This window comes from Haematobia irritans, chromosome 4 (assembly GCF_050003625.1).
Source record: "Haematobia irritans isolate KBUSLIRL chromosome 4, ASM5000362v1, whole genome shotgun sequence".
NCBI lineage: Eukaryota > Metazoa > Arthropoda > Insecta > Diptera > Muscidae > Haematobia > Haematobia irritans.
Genome location: NC_134400.1, coordinates 73,748,237 through 73,763,105, shown reverse-complemented (window position 1 = coordinate 73,763,105; position 14,869 = coordinate 73,748,237). Strand labels below are relative to the sequence as shown.

At 31.6% G+C, this 14,869-nt stretch overlaps 1 protein-coding gene across 5 annotated transcripts in view; it reads right to left on the bottom strand.

The window, feature by feature from the left end:
• Positions 1–14,869, bottom strand: part of LOC142232660 (protein ABHD18) — a gene marked incomplete in the record, with an annotated part of 369,540 nt that overhangs the window by 137,804 nt on the left and 216,867 nt on the right. Inside the window, 1 exon segment of one of the 5 annotated variants that reach the window (XM_075303307.1) lies at positions 8,832–10,238. Within the exon segment in view, the coding sequence (XP_075159422.1) occupies positions 10,226–10,238 (13 nt within the window). 5 annotated transcript variants of the gene reach the window in all.

The following is a 14,869-nucleotide window of genomic DNA, read 5'->3' as shown; positions in this document are numbered from 1 at the left end:
CAGATCATTCAAGCCTTCTGTGGCTAATGCGCCAGCCTGACTGAGTGGGAGATTTGCCCGTTGGGTCTTTAAACTACAGCCCTATAATTTCAGCATTCGAATGCGATTTCTAGTATTGAAATCGCTAAACCATTAGTAGATTTAGAGTCAGAATGTTTCAATGATGACGATTATGTTCAATTACGGAAAAGGGTTTCGGAGAACCAATCCAAATTTCCAGATGTAAAAGAAGTTGATCGTTTTGTCTATTTTAGGACAAATCATTTTGTCTATTTTAGGACAAATCATTATTCTGGAGATGAGGATCAAGAGAATGACTCGTGGAAATTGTGGATATCACACAGATTGCGTAGTGATACGATGGATGGGAATGGGAAAAACATTAGATTTGTTGAGGAGAATCTTTTACTGGGCTGGAATGGTGCGGGATGTTAGGGACTATGTACGAAAATGCGAGGTTTGCAAGACTACAAAGTCCACTAATGTTGTGATGAAACCTCCTATGGGTTCTCAAGCAGTTTCAATACGACCATTCCAGCGCCTTTACATAGATTTACTTGGACCACATCCGAGAAGTAAATCCGGCTATATAATCACCTTAATTGTGCTTAATCACCTCAGCAAGTTTCATTGGCTGTGTCCATTGAGGCAGTTTACTTCCACAGCAATTAAAGATTTTCTCCAAACACACACTTTTCATATTTACGGTGTACCCGAAACCATAGTTTCGTACAATGGCAGTCAATTTCGGGCCAACGACTTATATGCCTTTTTGACGACGTATGGTATTAACCACGTTTATACAGCTTTTTACTCTACCCAGGCAAATGCCTCGGAGAGAGTAAATAGGTCTCTTATTGCGGCTATTCAGGCTTTCATAAAAAATGATCATCGTGAATGGGACAACAATATTGGTGCGATTAGTTGTGCCCTCCGAAATTCGTATCATCAGTCCATAGACTGTTCCCCATATCGTGCCCTCTATGGGTTTGATATGGTCACACATGCGTCCTCTTTTGAGATACTTAAGAAATTGCAGCTACTGAATGAGCCAACAAATAATTTATGTAGTGATGACCAGCTTCAACTAATTCGTATGGATTTAAAACGTCATATAAAAGCAGCATATGAGAAAAATAAACACCAATACAATCTTCGAACCATACGACAGGTTTTTAAGGTACACGGACGAAAAAGACTGTTTTTCATATGTTTGGGTCTAAAAATTATATGTTTGGAACTCAAATTTTTAAACACAATATTTTTAAGTGCAAGCATATAATGTTCATAAACTAGCATAACATGTTTGGGACATATATGTTAATATGTTAGAACATATTATGTTTGGGATATAAAATGTTTGTAAATATAATATGCTTGGATGCAAACATATATTAATTTAGAAATAGACTATAAACATATATGTGTTTAGAAAGAGAGACATAAAGTGTATGCTGGAAGTAAAATAATGAAAGTAACCAATTGGCGCCTTAAAAATATATACACGGACGAAAAAGACTGTTTTTCATATGTTTGGGTGTAAAAATTATATGTTTGGAACTCAAATTTTTAAACACAATATTTTTACGTGCAAACATATAAAGTTCATAAACTAGCATAATATGTTTGGGACATATATGTGAATATGTTAGAACATATTATGTTTGGGACATAAAATATTTGTAAATATAATATGCTTGGATGCAAACATATATTAATTTAGAAATAGACTATAAACATATATGTGTTTAGAAAGAGAGACATAAAGTGTATGCTGGAAGTAAAATAATGAAAGTAACCAATTGTCGCCTTAAAAATATATATACACAAAGAAAATTCCATTAAAGATTGGAAAAATACTATGTGTGAATATAAACAAGTATAAATTTACAAATTTGGAGTAAACATATATATGTTGTGATATAAGACCGCCAAAAATTGTATATGCTTAAGTAAAAAGATTAAAATGAGTATTCGGAAAGAAAATTCATTCGGAACCAAGAGAAAAGACATTTAAAAAAAAACATGAGTTTTGTTTATCATTTGGCATTACGGGCACTTTTTTTGTTTCGTCAAAACAAATCGGAACGTACGCTGAAAAACAGTGAACCCAGCAGGAAGAAAACTTTAGGTTAATTTTAGAAAATTTTGAATATTTGTAGAAAATTTTAACTAAACAGTATAACAAACTTTGGCATCACGCCGATGTCATAAAAATAAGTAAATATTTTTCGACAAATACAAGAACATTTATTAGACATAACTAAGTTTTTTTCACTTGTTAAAGAAAATTTTGTAGTTTGAAGAAAAAACTTGGAGTTCATAATTGCAAGAATGTCTTTAGTGACATACGAAGTTCACGATGGACGCATTTTTGGTAAAATTTACAAATTTTAAGGAAATTCTGAACTATTTTGTGGAAGACACTAATTTAGTTAATCTTTATGCTTCACTTGAGTATATTTTTTCCTCGGGTTTAGTTAATTTAACTAACGTACACAAAAAAGTATTAGAGTAAAGAAAACTTTCTCCAAACATAATATTTCTATGAACTAAAAGAAAGTTAAATTGGCTTTAGTGAAATAGAGAGTTCACTTTTTTTTTTGAGTGTAGGACGAGTAAGTCAAAATATTCAAACAATGGTAATTAAAGGGATCTTCATAAAAACTAACGAAAGGGCACTATACACTGAAAAATAGCATGCCCGGTTCCAAAGATTGTGTCTCTAGTTTAAAAATTTTGGTATTGATTCCGAGCCAATGAAGCCGAGAATTCAAGTATATTCAAGGATACTTTTAAGACACAATTCTCTTTTAAATGTGGGTTTTGTGTATTTGACTCTATGAAACCAATTTTATTTTCTCGCTTTTTCAGCTTTTTGCATATGCTATAAAAAATTCGTTAAAAACAAGATAGTAGAAATTGTGCTATGTTTCAAGTAAAAACGTCTTTAAAATAAAGTGTTGAAAAACATGTCCTATTTTTTAACGATTTTTGCTTTGTAGTCAAGATGCAAAAATGCAACAAATTTAAAGACAATTTCATTAGTTTTAAAGATTTTTTCTGAATTATTAAAGTCACGTTGACCTTAGTTCAAAATTTTTTCTTTCATGTAATGATACCCATTTTCAAGTCAAATCACTTAATTATAAGGACAACACGACTTCATTGAAAAGTTTATCGACTTTTGAACATGGAAAAAACTTTATATTAGAGAAATGCGTCGTCTAAGCTAAGCAAAATTTGTATTCTTATTTTAAGGACTTGAAATCTTTGGCCACACGACAATATATTATTCAGTGTACTCTTTTTAGAGTTGTTACAGTAAAATGAAAACATTGGGAAACAATGAAAAATTAAACAGTAAGATCTATAAAAACAAAGTTTAGTTCCTCTTTATTAATAAGTAGTCCAAGAGGAGTTGACGGATACTTTCGAAAATAAAAGCGGACATTGAGTTTGAGTTTTGCCACTAAAATTATTTCTCATTTTAACGGCAAAACTCGCATCGGTAAAACCAGAATAACATTATAACTTTTTTAGGCAAATTGTATTATAACTTGGTGGGGAATGATCCAAAGCAACAATTGAATAAGTTTATTTTCTTTAGAATATATTATTAAAGAAAGCAAACAATTGTTCACACCTAAATAAATGTATGTGTTGGTTGTAAAATTATTGTTTCGAATTTAAATATAATGTGCTTTTGAATGGTTATCATTAACTTTAGGATTCTATGGAAAAATATTTATATATTACTCGACTTCAAATTCATCCTTTGTAAGAGTGTTTTGAATTTCTTCGAAAATTTCAAACTTGTGTACAAAACCCTTTTTTTGTTACAAATTTTTTATTTTTGCAATAAAAAATAATATATGATTTGAAATCAGTCCATTTCATTTATATCAAGCACTGCTCTTTTCTGGATTTAAGTCTTTTATAAGACACACTTTACAGTTTCGTAGTAAAAAGTTAATATAGTAGTATGTAATGTTGAACACCTTTGCGGGATATTCCGAACGTACGTGGAATATACGTAAAAAAAATATATGTAAAAAAAAATAATAAAAAAAATGGTGTCGGTCGAAGCAGGGATCGAACCCAGGACCCTTGGCATGCAAGGCGGACGTACCAACCACTGCTCCACGTCGCCAACAAATGTATGTTTAACAATGTTATGTTTGCATCGGCTCGTGGGCGCCGCAAGCTATGCTATATAAATATGACTTATAACGATAATTATCTCTTGATGATCATAACAGCTACGTGGCCCAGTGGTTAGTGTGCAGGCTTACAAACTGTGTGGTCCGCTGTTCGAATCCCCGTCCGGCAAAAGGTAAAATTTAAAAAAATTATATAATTTCTTCTCATGGTAACTCATGGAAGTGAGAAAAATGTGAGGGAATATACAATCAGGCAGAAAAAAAATTTTAGCACAATCTTCTTTTGGAGAAAATTCTTCTAAGCATATAATATTTTTGGGTTCAAAATGTTTCCAAACATATTATATGTTCACATAATAACATATAGTTTCTTGGAAGACAACATTATTGAATTTGGATGGAAAAATACATAATGTTTGGAACTTAGACCACCCAAACATATTATATTGATTAGACCAATATGCTTTCAAACATATTATATATTGGAAGAAATCAAATATATAAATGTTTGGGCAATACCCAAAAATTTATATGCTTTAAGCAAAATGTGTTTGGGAGTATATGTTGCAGAAACGATTTTTTTTTTTTGAGGGTGTAGGCCAGATAGTATATCGTCGCAATTTTGCGCAGAGTAATGCGGAAAAGTATATTAACGTCAAGTTTTCACCAGTTTTTGTAAAAGCGAAGGTACGAGAATATCACTACTACATCTTAGAGGATGAGAATGGAAAACTCGTAGGAACTTTTCATGCTAAGGACCTAAAAATATAGACGCTTTTCTGTCTCATTTGATTGCGAACTTCGCTCAAATGATCTGGTTTTGTAATGTGCGTCTTTAGTTATACTACTCTTGCACTCAACGGCAGCTGTTGTGGCTCTAAATCAATGTCCAAGTGTGTAATGCAATCTCCCTAGTATCGATCTGTTTTTTTTTTTCAATTATTTCGCTAATTATACTTTTCGTATAACAATATTTCTTCGCTTGTATTAGACGGATGATTACTTATGTATATTTCTGATATCCCATGCATATCATAAATTCCATCGATGGAAAAAAATATATTTAATTATTCTTGTATGAATTGATCTAGTTTTTTTTTCTGAAATAAGCCGAATTTTGATGAGAAGATAATTTTGCAAAAATATATATTTTCATTTTGGCGTTTTTTTGCGTTTGAGAAAGTGCCAACATATCTATCTTCCGAACTATTGGTTGCAGGCTTAAAGAAATTTTATTCCTACAGCCCATAATAGTGGCAACGCCATTTCCATTTTGACATTTCTTCTCCACGCTAAAATCAATTCAGGCATTAGCTTACCAAGCTATAGAAAATTCTTAGAACTTCCGTTCTACTTGGATCGTGGAAGAATACGCATCACATAAATCGCAAAAATATCAAAATTTTAAAGTGCTATCATCAATATTTAAAACATTTTTTCTACAAGAAATTACAAGCATTTTCGGTCAATAAAATATTTTTGCCAATATTTTCAAGGTACGTCGATACAATGTGGTTTATGGGTTTTTCGCAATACCAATTTGTTTCTATATATTTCCAGGAATTTGTGCCCTGCCAGTAGAAAACACCACACCCAGAGAAGGAATATGATCACCTCAAAAATGTTTTAAGAGCAAAATGTTATTTTTGCGTGGTGACCATGTAACATGGTTTTCGCAACCATGTTAATTTCTCGGAAATCATGTATCTGATTTCGGCAAGCAGGTTATATTTGACGATAAAATAACATTTTAGTGACAAACATGTTACATGGTCACCCTACAAAAATAACATTTTGCTCTTGAAACATGTTTGAAGTGATCATATTCCTTCTCTGCGCGCAGGCAACTAAATTTACACAATATTTTTGGCCTTTGATTTTGTTGTTGGAGATTTGTAAAAATACATTTGACACCCATTGGGATACACAACGTGGATATAGTGACTATTTGTCCATTTGGAGCTGGGGTAACATACATGGATTACCACATCTTTCCCAGAGAGCTCCCCACACGCAGAGAAGGAATATGATCACCTCAAACATGTTTCAAGAGCAAAATGTTATTTTTGTATGGTGACCATGTAACATGTTTGTGACTAAAATGTTATTTTCTCGTCAAATATAACCTGCTTTCCGAAATCAGATACATGATTTCCGAGAAAATAACATGGTTGCGAAAACCATGCTACATGATCACCACCCAAAAATAACATTTTGCTCTTAAAACACGTTTGAGGTGATCATATTCCTTCTCTGGGTGCATATAGTCAAATATCTGAGGACAACACACCATCTAAATCTTTTCCACAACAATCAAAATTTTTCCATAACAACAAAAGTGTCCGGAAATGAGGTATTAAGAGCAGCTAAAAAGAGGTTTCAATAATGGTACATGTGAAATGTGATTGCAGCATAATTTGTAAATTGGAAATTCAAAACTAAATTCTCATCAAAACCTCAATTCTTCCACAATTCATCTCATTATATTGTATTTGCCTGAACTTACTACCCCGAAGGAGAATGTCGCATTAAGGGAAAAAATTGCAACAATACAAACTGTATCATTGTTAATGCAAGAAATAGGCTAAACATTTATTCCATACAGCATCTGAATTGAGACATTGGAAGGCCTTCTACATGATCCCGAAACACTGGTGAGTCTTATAAATTATTTTTGTTTTTCGAAAATGGTGAAAAATATGTTTCTTGCACTGATTAGTTTTCTCGAGTGTATATTCATTGACTATGGCATAACAAGAAAGCAATAATATTCCCAAGCTTTTGTTTTCATTTTTGTCTTACTATTGTCTCGACTAGAACAATAACAACAACCGGTGCACAAATGTGTATAACAATATTCGTTCAAAAAACAAAATAATCATTGATAAACAGCGTACACCAAAAGTGTTATACTTTAATATTGCTCTCATGTAATGTCCTATTTTCTCTCCAGGAATGAATATCATGAATGATAGTAAATTTTTGATACAACAACAATAACAAAAAGCGTAAAAGCAAAGATCGCAATTTAAGATATTTTGTATGATTAACCCATTAAGGGAACTAATGTTTTAATCAAGGTCGAATAAGGAAATTACTGTTTGAGAAAATATTTACATTTTAAAATGCGATAGATATCTATTTTGAACGTATAAAGCGTATATGGTACTAATTAGGGTTTTAAATATAATTTGCTATATATTTTGAACTAGTCTATGTAAAAATTGTTCTAAATAAAACTTGATTCTTAATGCTAAAATTTATCTACTTATAATTCTAAAATGAATTGTTTTTATATGGATATAATTTGAAATTCAAAAATATATATATATATTACCAGCAATGGAGCTGTAAACGAATTTTGAATGTTTTCTATTAAAAATGTAAAGGTATAAAAATGGAATAAGGTCTTTGGGGCTCTAAAATCTAAAGTAATGGCCATTAGAGCATTGGTAGGCGTGGGTCATGAGGCAGTTCTCTCAATAATATCTGAGATGAAAATTTTTTTTCTTTCGATGCGGTAAATACCATTTTTCGGTTAGGTTCTTTTTCTCTAATATAACTGCAATCTTTGATAAGTTGATCTAATGTTTACTTCGTTAGATCTAAGGCCCATGTTAGTGTCAATAGTTTAAAAAAAGGGAGTCTATAATAATAATTAATGTGATGGAAATATAGTTTAGGCGGAGGAAGACACGAACCCCCCAACCGATTGCAGGTAGCAGAGAAAAGGCTCCCAGTCTTTTTTCCTACTAAACTTATGGCGTTTTCTTTTCTTGTAAAAAGTGCGCACTTTTTTTGCATTTTGCCCGGAAAATTTACTTTTTAGGTTCTTTTCTAAAAAAAGCAGGCAAAAATGCGAAAAGGCTTCGCATTCTGTTGTGAAAATAGCGCCAGGCATAGAGGCAAATTAAGGGCATTTTCAGCACTGCCTACAAACGAGAGTGCTGCGATTGCCCTGTTTCCTTCTTTGAATTCTTTTCTGCCCGCTGAAATGATAGCATTTAGGTTGCATTAGCATTAGGTTGGTAACATTTTAAAAATGCGCATTCTGTACAGACAAAATGAGGGCAAAGCCCTTTTTTCAGAAAAGAAAACACCATTAATGATGCTTCGAAAGTTTTTAGATATTGCATCTGACCATTTTTTGGTCGTCTACATTACATCGTGTTCGATCCTAAAGACTTCTGCAACATTCTATCCGATCCGTCAAATTAAAATTTCGTTCAACATTAGACGAGTTATTAGGATTAGGTTTTGGGTCATTATTAGTTGGGGGTACGTTAAGAACAGGTGGCCGTATTACATTATTGGGATTTGACATTTTGAACTTCTTTTTTTTCAGTTTCACAAGAAAAGAATCTTTCTACAGCATTATGTGCTTATTAGTTTTCTTGTTTTAAAGTGAAAATAAAGTTTAATACATTTCTTTTTTTCTTTCAATTTCACCAGTAAATAAACTTTCTACAGCACTATGTGCTTTACTAATTTGTTAATTTGCTTTTTTTAAAGCGAAAATAATATTTAATACGTTTCTTTTTTCTTTAATTTCATTGGTTTTTAATGTTAAAAATGATTACATATTTTTATTTGGAACTACAGCCGATTTTGTCATATCGATTTGTATGATTTTATGAATATAGAGATGTAAATGAAAACTATGAGTGCTTAACTTGAGTTATTTTGTTTTTTATTCGATCTTTTTTTGTTTAAATAATATTTTATATTTTTGCCAAGCTTGAGATCTTTTTGTTTTATTATTTATTTATTCAATTCATCAGTCCTGATATTTCGCAATTTTCGCTGAATTGCTTCCCCAGAGGTATATGATCTATAACCATATATTGATATTAATTAATTAAATTAAACAATTAACATAAATTTCGAATACATAGTACATTAAAAACATCTTATTCTAAACATCAGAACATAAATGTTAAGACGTAACGATTACCTCCCACTTACATATAAGATAATTACTATTCACAAAAAATTCTTATTACAGCTAGTGAAGCATCACTGCTCTCGTCAGCTTTCCCTATTGCACTGTTGGTTGATGTTGTTGTTCGACTTGTATTTCGTCTGTCGGTGATCGTTTTTGCATATCATGTGTCTGTACATTATTAATATGCACTATTTCTAATGTGTATCTTTTGTTGGTATTGTGTTCTTGTTGTAATATGTGGACATTATTGGTTGTTGCACAGTGGGTTGCTAACGCGGTTTTTTGTAGTTTGGAATTGTTGAGAGTTTTTATGTCGGATTTGTGGCCTGATATTCTTGTTTTCAGTTTATTTTTTGTGGTTCCAATTACACCATTTCACATTTTTCTACTGAACTTCCTTCGCATGGAATTTCATAAATCACGTTCGGTGTTTCCGTTTTAGGGATTTCGTCCTTGATGTTGCTAACATAAATAATTTTCTATCCGTATTATTTGATTTATGTGCTAAGACATATTTGTTCTTGTCAAAAATATTGGATGTTGATGCTCTTTCCGATATGCCTGGTATATATATTAATGATTTGAAGATTTTTTCCGGCTTGTCGTCGTCTCGTTTTTCCGTGCGTGGCTTAAAAGAATTTATTAAATTCTTAATAAGACTCTTAGGGAAATTATTCTTTTCTAGTATCTTTTGTAGTTTTTTTCTTGTTGTCTTGATGGAATCGTTGGTCACTGATGGAAAGAACCCTATCAATTAGATTTTGGGCTGTATTTATAATTATCCTTTTTGGATATTTAGAATAGAAATTCATAATTCTTCCTGACGCCGTTTTTTTTTATACCAGTTCAAAGCTATATTTTCCTTATTTCTAAGTATTGATATATCCAAATATGGTAATTTTCTGTTTTCTTCCAGTTCCATAGTAAATCGGATGTTGCTGTGGAAATTGTTAAGTGTTGTCAAAGTTCCTTCTATTTCAGTTTCCTTAATGCATCCAGAAAAAAGGGGCTCTAATGCCAACTGAACTTTATTTTAGTTCATGAAGTTTAGTTGATTTTAGTTATACTTTGCACAATATGAGTAAATGTTCCTTATTTGAATATTTTTTTGCTAACTTTAATGACGTGAACTAAAAATAAGAAAAAAAGTTTTACACAATTTTACTAAAAAATAATATAGTTCATATTTTCCTAAAATGGCAGAAGTTTGCTTAAATTGAGTTCATAAGTCTCTCAAATGAGTACATTTTACTAAAATTGTACCTGTCATGAACTTCGTATAGCGCTAAAGACATTTTAACAATTTTTAAATCCAATTTTTTCTTTCAACATATGGAATTTTATTAAACAAGAGAAAAAAATTAATTAGTTTTAATAAATTTTCTTCAATTTGACAAAAAGTATTAACTTATTTGTAACATGTTGCAATTAGAAAACTATTTTAGTTAAAATTTTCTAAAATAAACCTACATTATCTTCAACGGTGGGTTCACTTTTTTTGGGTGTGGTAGCAAATAAGTCGTCTACATATTTCGTTATTATCTTCGGTTTTTGTGTGAGTTTTTTCAAACTTTCGTCCAGTAGTTTTTCCATCAGTATGTCTGCTACAATGGGGGAGGCTGGTGATCCCATCGGCAACCCTCTTTTCTGTTTATATATTTTGCCGTTATATTGGAAATATCTATTATCCATTATACAAAATTTTATGTATTCATAATAATTTATTGAAAGTTTATGGAAGGAATTTGTATGGTAAAAGTAGGTTTAAAGTTTACGTTTACTTTTATGAATATGGGGTACTTCTACAACAAAAGTACATTGTACATATTGGCACTTCTAGTTGTAACCGCTAAATTCGAAAAAAATGTAAAAAAAAAATTATGGAACAGTTTTTGAGATATCCCGTTATTTTTAGTTTTTCGCTCTTTTTCACTAAACAAATTATATCTCGAGTTAGAAATGTCCGATTATATCGTTGTTGGCACTTAAATGATGACGAATAATCGTGTATAATTGGATCTGTGATAAATTAAGTGGTTCAAATATCGATGCCAAAAATGCAAATTTTCAAGAAAATAATGCTTTACAGTGACCCTTTTCCGCCGGAAAAGTACTAACCATTGAACAAAATATTGTGTCTCTTCATGGTCGTATAGATGATACTCTAACGTAAGTTATAAAACCAACTAGAAGAAAAACGACCGAAAAATGACAAAGTTATAAGCAATTGCGAACAAACGGTAGTCACTCATTTTCGTCTCGATTTGGATTTACTTCACTAAATAAACAGTGAAGCCTTTTCCCCCTTTGCAAAATGAACTAAACTAGTAAAATTTCGTTTATTTCGTAAAGCGGTGTTTATTTGGGCAATAAACAGCGGTATATAATCGGGGAGCGATATTGATTTATGTTGTTACCATAGCAGTGTTGACAGGTGATTTTTGATTCTTCCCCCCAAATCTTAAGAAAAAAACCCTAAAATGGTCTAGACTTTTTTCAAAAACCCCCAAAAAAATTTAAGAATGTAAATAGTACAAAAAGGGGTCCTAAATTTCGTGGAAAAATTCTGTAGCGATTCACTTTAAAAATTAAATTTAACACAAATATAATTGGATCTGTGATAAATTAAGTGGTTCAAATATCGATGCCAAAAATGCAAATTTTCAAGAAAATAATGCTTTACAGTGACCCTTTTCCGCCGGAAAAGCACTAACCATTGAACAAAATATTGTGTCTCTTCATGGTCGTATAGATGATACTCTAACGTAAGTTATAAAACCAACTAGAAGAAAAACGACCGAAAAATGGCAAAGTTATAAGCAATTGCGAACAAACGGTAGTCACTCATTTTCGTCTCGATTTGGATTTACTTCACTAAATAAACAGTGAAGCCATTTCCCCCTTTGCAAAATGAACTAAACTAGTAAAATTTCGTTTATTTCGTAAAGCGGTGTTTATTTGGGCAATAAACAGCGGTATATAATCGGGGAGCGATATTGATTTATGTTGTTACCATAGCAGTGTTGACAGGTGATTTTTGATTCTTCCCCCCAAATCTTAAGAAAAAAACCCTAAAATGGTCTAGACTTTTTTCAAAAACCCCCAAAAAAATTTAAGAATGTAAATAGTACAAAAAGGGGTCCTAAATTTCGTGGAAAAATTCTGTAGCGATTCACTTTAAAAATTAAATTTAACACAAATAGAAACGAAATTTTAGACAAACTAAGTTTTCTTTTGAAGTAAAGAAAAAATAAAATTTGCTCTTCAAGAAAATACTTTATAACAAAAGGGAATTTGGATTTTTCAAAATTTCGTCCCTGAGGAAAGAATTTTTTCTTGGGTGTGATAATACAATATTTCTATAAATTAAAAAAAGCAAGCAAAACAAAATAATTCAATGTATAAATCTTTTAAATCAAATTAGATAAAAAAGGTTTATAATGTATAAATAATAGAAATAAACAAGGAAACAAAAATTAAAGTTCAGAAAATAAATAGATTATTAAAATGCTTTCAGCTGCTAAGTTAAAACATTATTTCTTAATTTGTTTTTAATTGTGTCAAATATTAAAAATGCCCTTTCGACAGAAGAGTTTGAAATATATAACGAAGATAATGGTATTGCATATTTGCTTATATTTGGGAATATGGGTTGACTTTTTTCTCAAAATTCATGCCAGAATTGTTCCGAATTTGGTTGAGAATTGCTCCACTTTATAAGGTCTAAGATACTTTTTTACCCCCAAAAACCCCCCCAAATAAATGTTACCCCTAAAAATCCCCCTAAACGTGATAAAAACCCGTAAATTTGGGGGGAAACCCGCAACCTGGCAACACTGTAGCATAGACCAAGAAAATATAGAGACATATTTTGATAATTCACCATGGTTTGTTTATTTGCAGTGCGGAGTCATTACACTCAATTGCGCTGTCAAGTGACTAAATTTCTTGTTGGAAAACGAGAATTACCGTACAAATCAGTCAATTTGCATTACAAGAAAGGAGTGGATGTATAGAATTTTATACGTTTTTTTTTCAATATTTGGCGTTTCATCAAGAGAACAAAGGAAAGAAAACAAATTAAAGCCAAATTAAAAAATCACTCATTTGCAGACGAAAAAGTACCATCTACGGTGTGCTGTCAAACTACAGCGGTGTGAATTCACTTTCGTTGTCTATACCTTCCTTGGCCTATGTTGTTACACGCAATAACACACACACCTTGTCCTTTACTTGAAAAATAAGAAGAATGTGCACTATTTATTTTAGAAAATAATCTTGTTATTGAAACAAATACAAAGTCACTTTATGCAATATAACGATCAAACAAATAAGATTGTTTCATTTGTAGATGAAGTTATATTGCATTCACTGTATTAAACCAATATTTTAATTATATTTATTCAATACATATCTTATTTCACATATATAATTTACATTCAAATATACATTTGAGTTGGTTGCTGCTTGCTATTAGAAAATGAAAATGTAATTTTTCCTTGGCCAATGATCTGCTACTCCTTTGGTTCTTTATATAGTTTCCGAACAAAAATATATTACGAAATTAGAGCGTGTTAAGCCTTTCCCTATGTTGAGATTAGTTGCATAACATGGTGCCGTTTGTAACGTGAATTAACAAATTATTTGTTTATTTAAATTATTTCTTAATTCACGTTGCAAACGGCACCATGTTATGCAACTAATATCAACATAGGGAAATACTTAACACGCTCTAATTTCGGACTATGCGTTTTTTTGTAAATTTTTCGACCCGAAAAAAACCACAAAAGGAAAAAATTCCGCTAAGTTTTCGCATTTTTGGTTCTGTATGAGATTTTGCTGACTTTATATCAGAAATAATGTGTAAATATAACTATAGCGATAGGCGGTAAGCGAAACATGTTTCCGCGACTGCAAATACACTACTACGATTGCACTAGGCACGAAAACTATTTAGAACTAGGCTATTTAGAACTAAAATCTCTTTACAAATCTCAAGTGTTCGGATTAGCAAAATAACAAGATTTCGTTGATTTGAGGATTTAACAGTTGTTTTTTGTTTACAAGTAGAAAAAGTAAACATTAGGACACTTTTCAGTTCACGGTGAATATTATGAGTTTAACATAGGTTAGGTTAGGTTAGGTGGCAGCCCGATGTATCAGGCTCACTTAGACTATTCAGTCCATTGTGATACCACATTGGTGAACTTCTCTCTTATCATTGAGGGCTGCCCGATTCCATGTTAAGCTCAATGACAAGGGACCTCCTTTTTATAGCCGAGTCCGAACGTCGTTCCACATTGCAGTGAAACCACTTAGAGAAGCTTTGAAACCCTCAGAAATGTCACCAGCATTAGTGAGGTTGGATAATCCACCGCTGAAAAACTTTTTGGTGTTCGGTCGAAGCAGGAATCGAACCCACGACCTTGTGTATGCAAGGCGGGCATGCTAACCATTGTACCACGGTGGATCCCTGAGTTTAACATGGAATTAAACGTTGAGTTCACACAAAAATGTTTTTTTTTTATTTCAATCACGAAAATTGCGGATTCAATCATTTTTTTAATTGAAATGTCTTCAATCACGAAAATGATAGTATCAATCACCCATTTTGATTGAAAACCAACAGGATTTTCAATTAAAAATTTAATTGAATTTTTTCGCGGAATCAATTAATTGTGTGATTGAATCAATTAAAAATGTGATTGGTTTTTGTCATAAAATTCAATCACAGTTTTAATTGAATCAATTAAAATTTTAA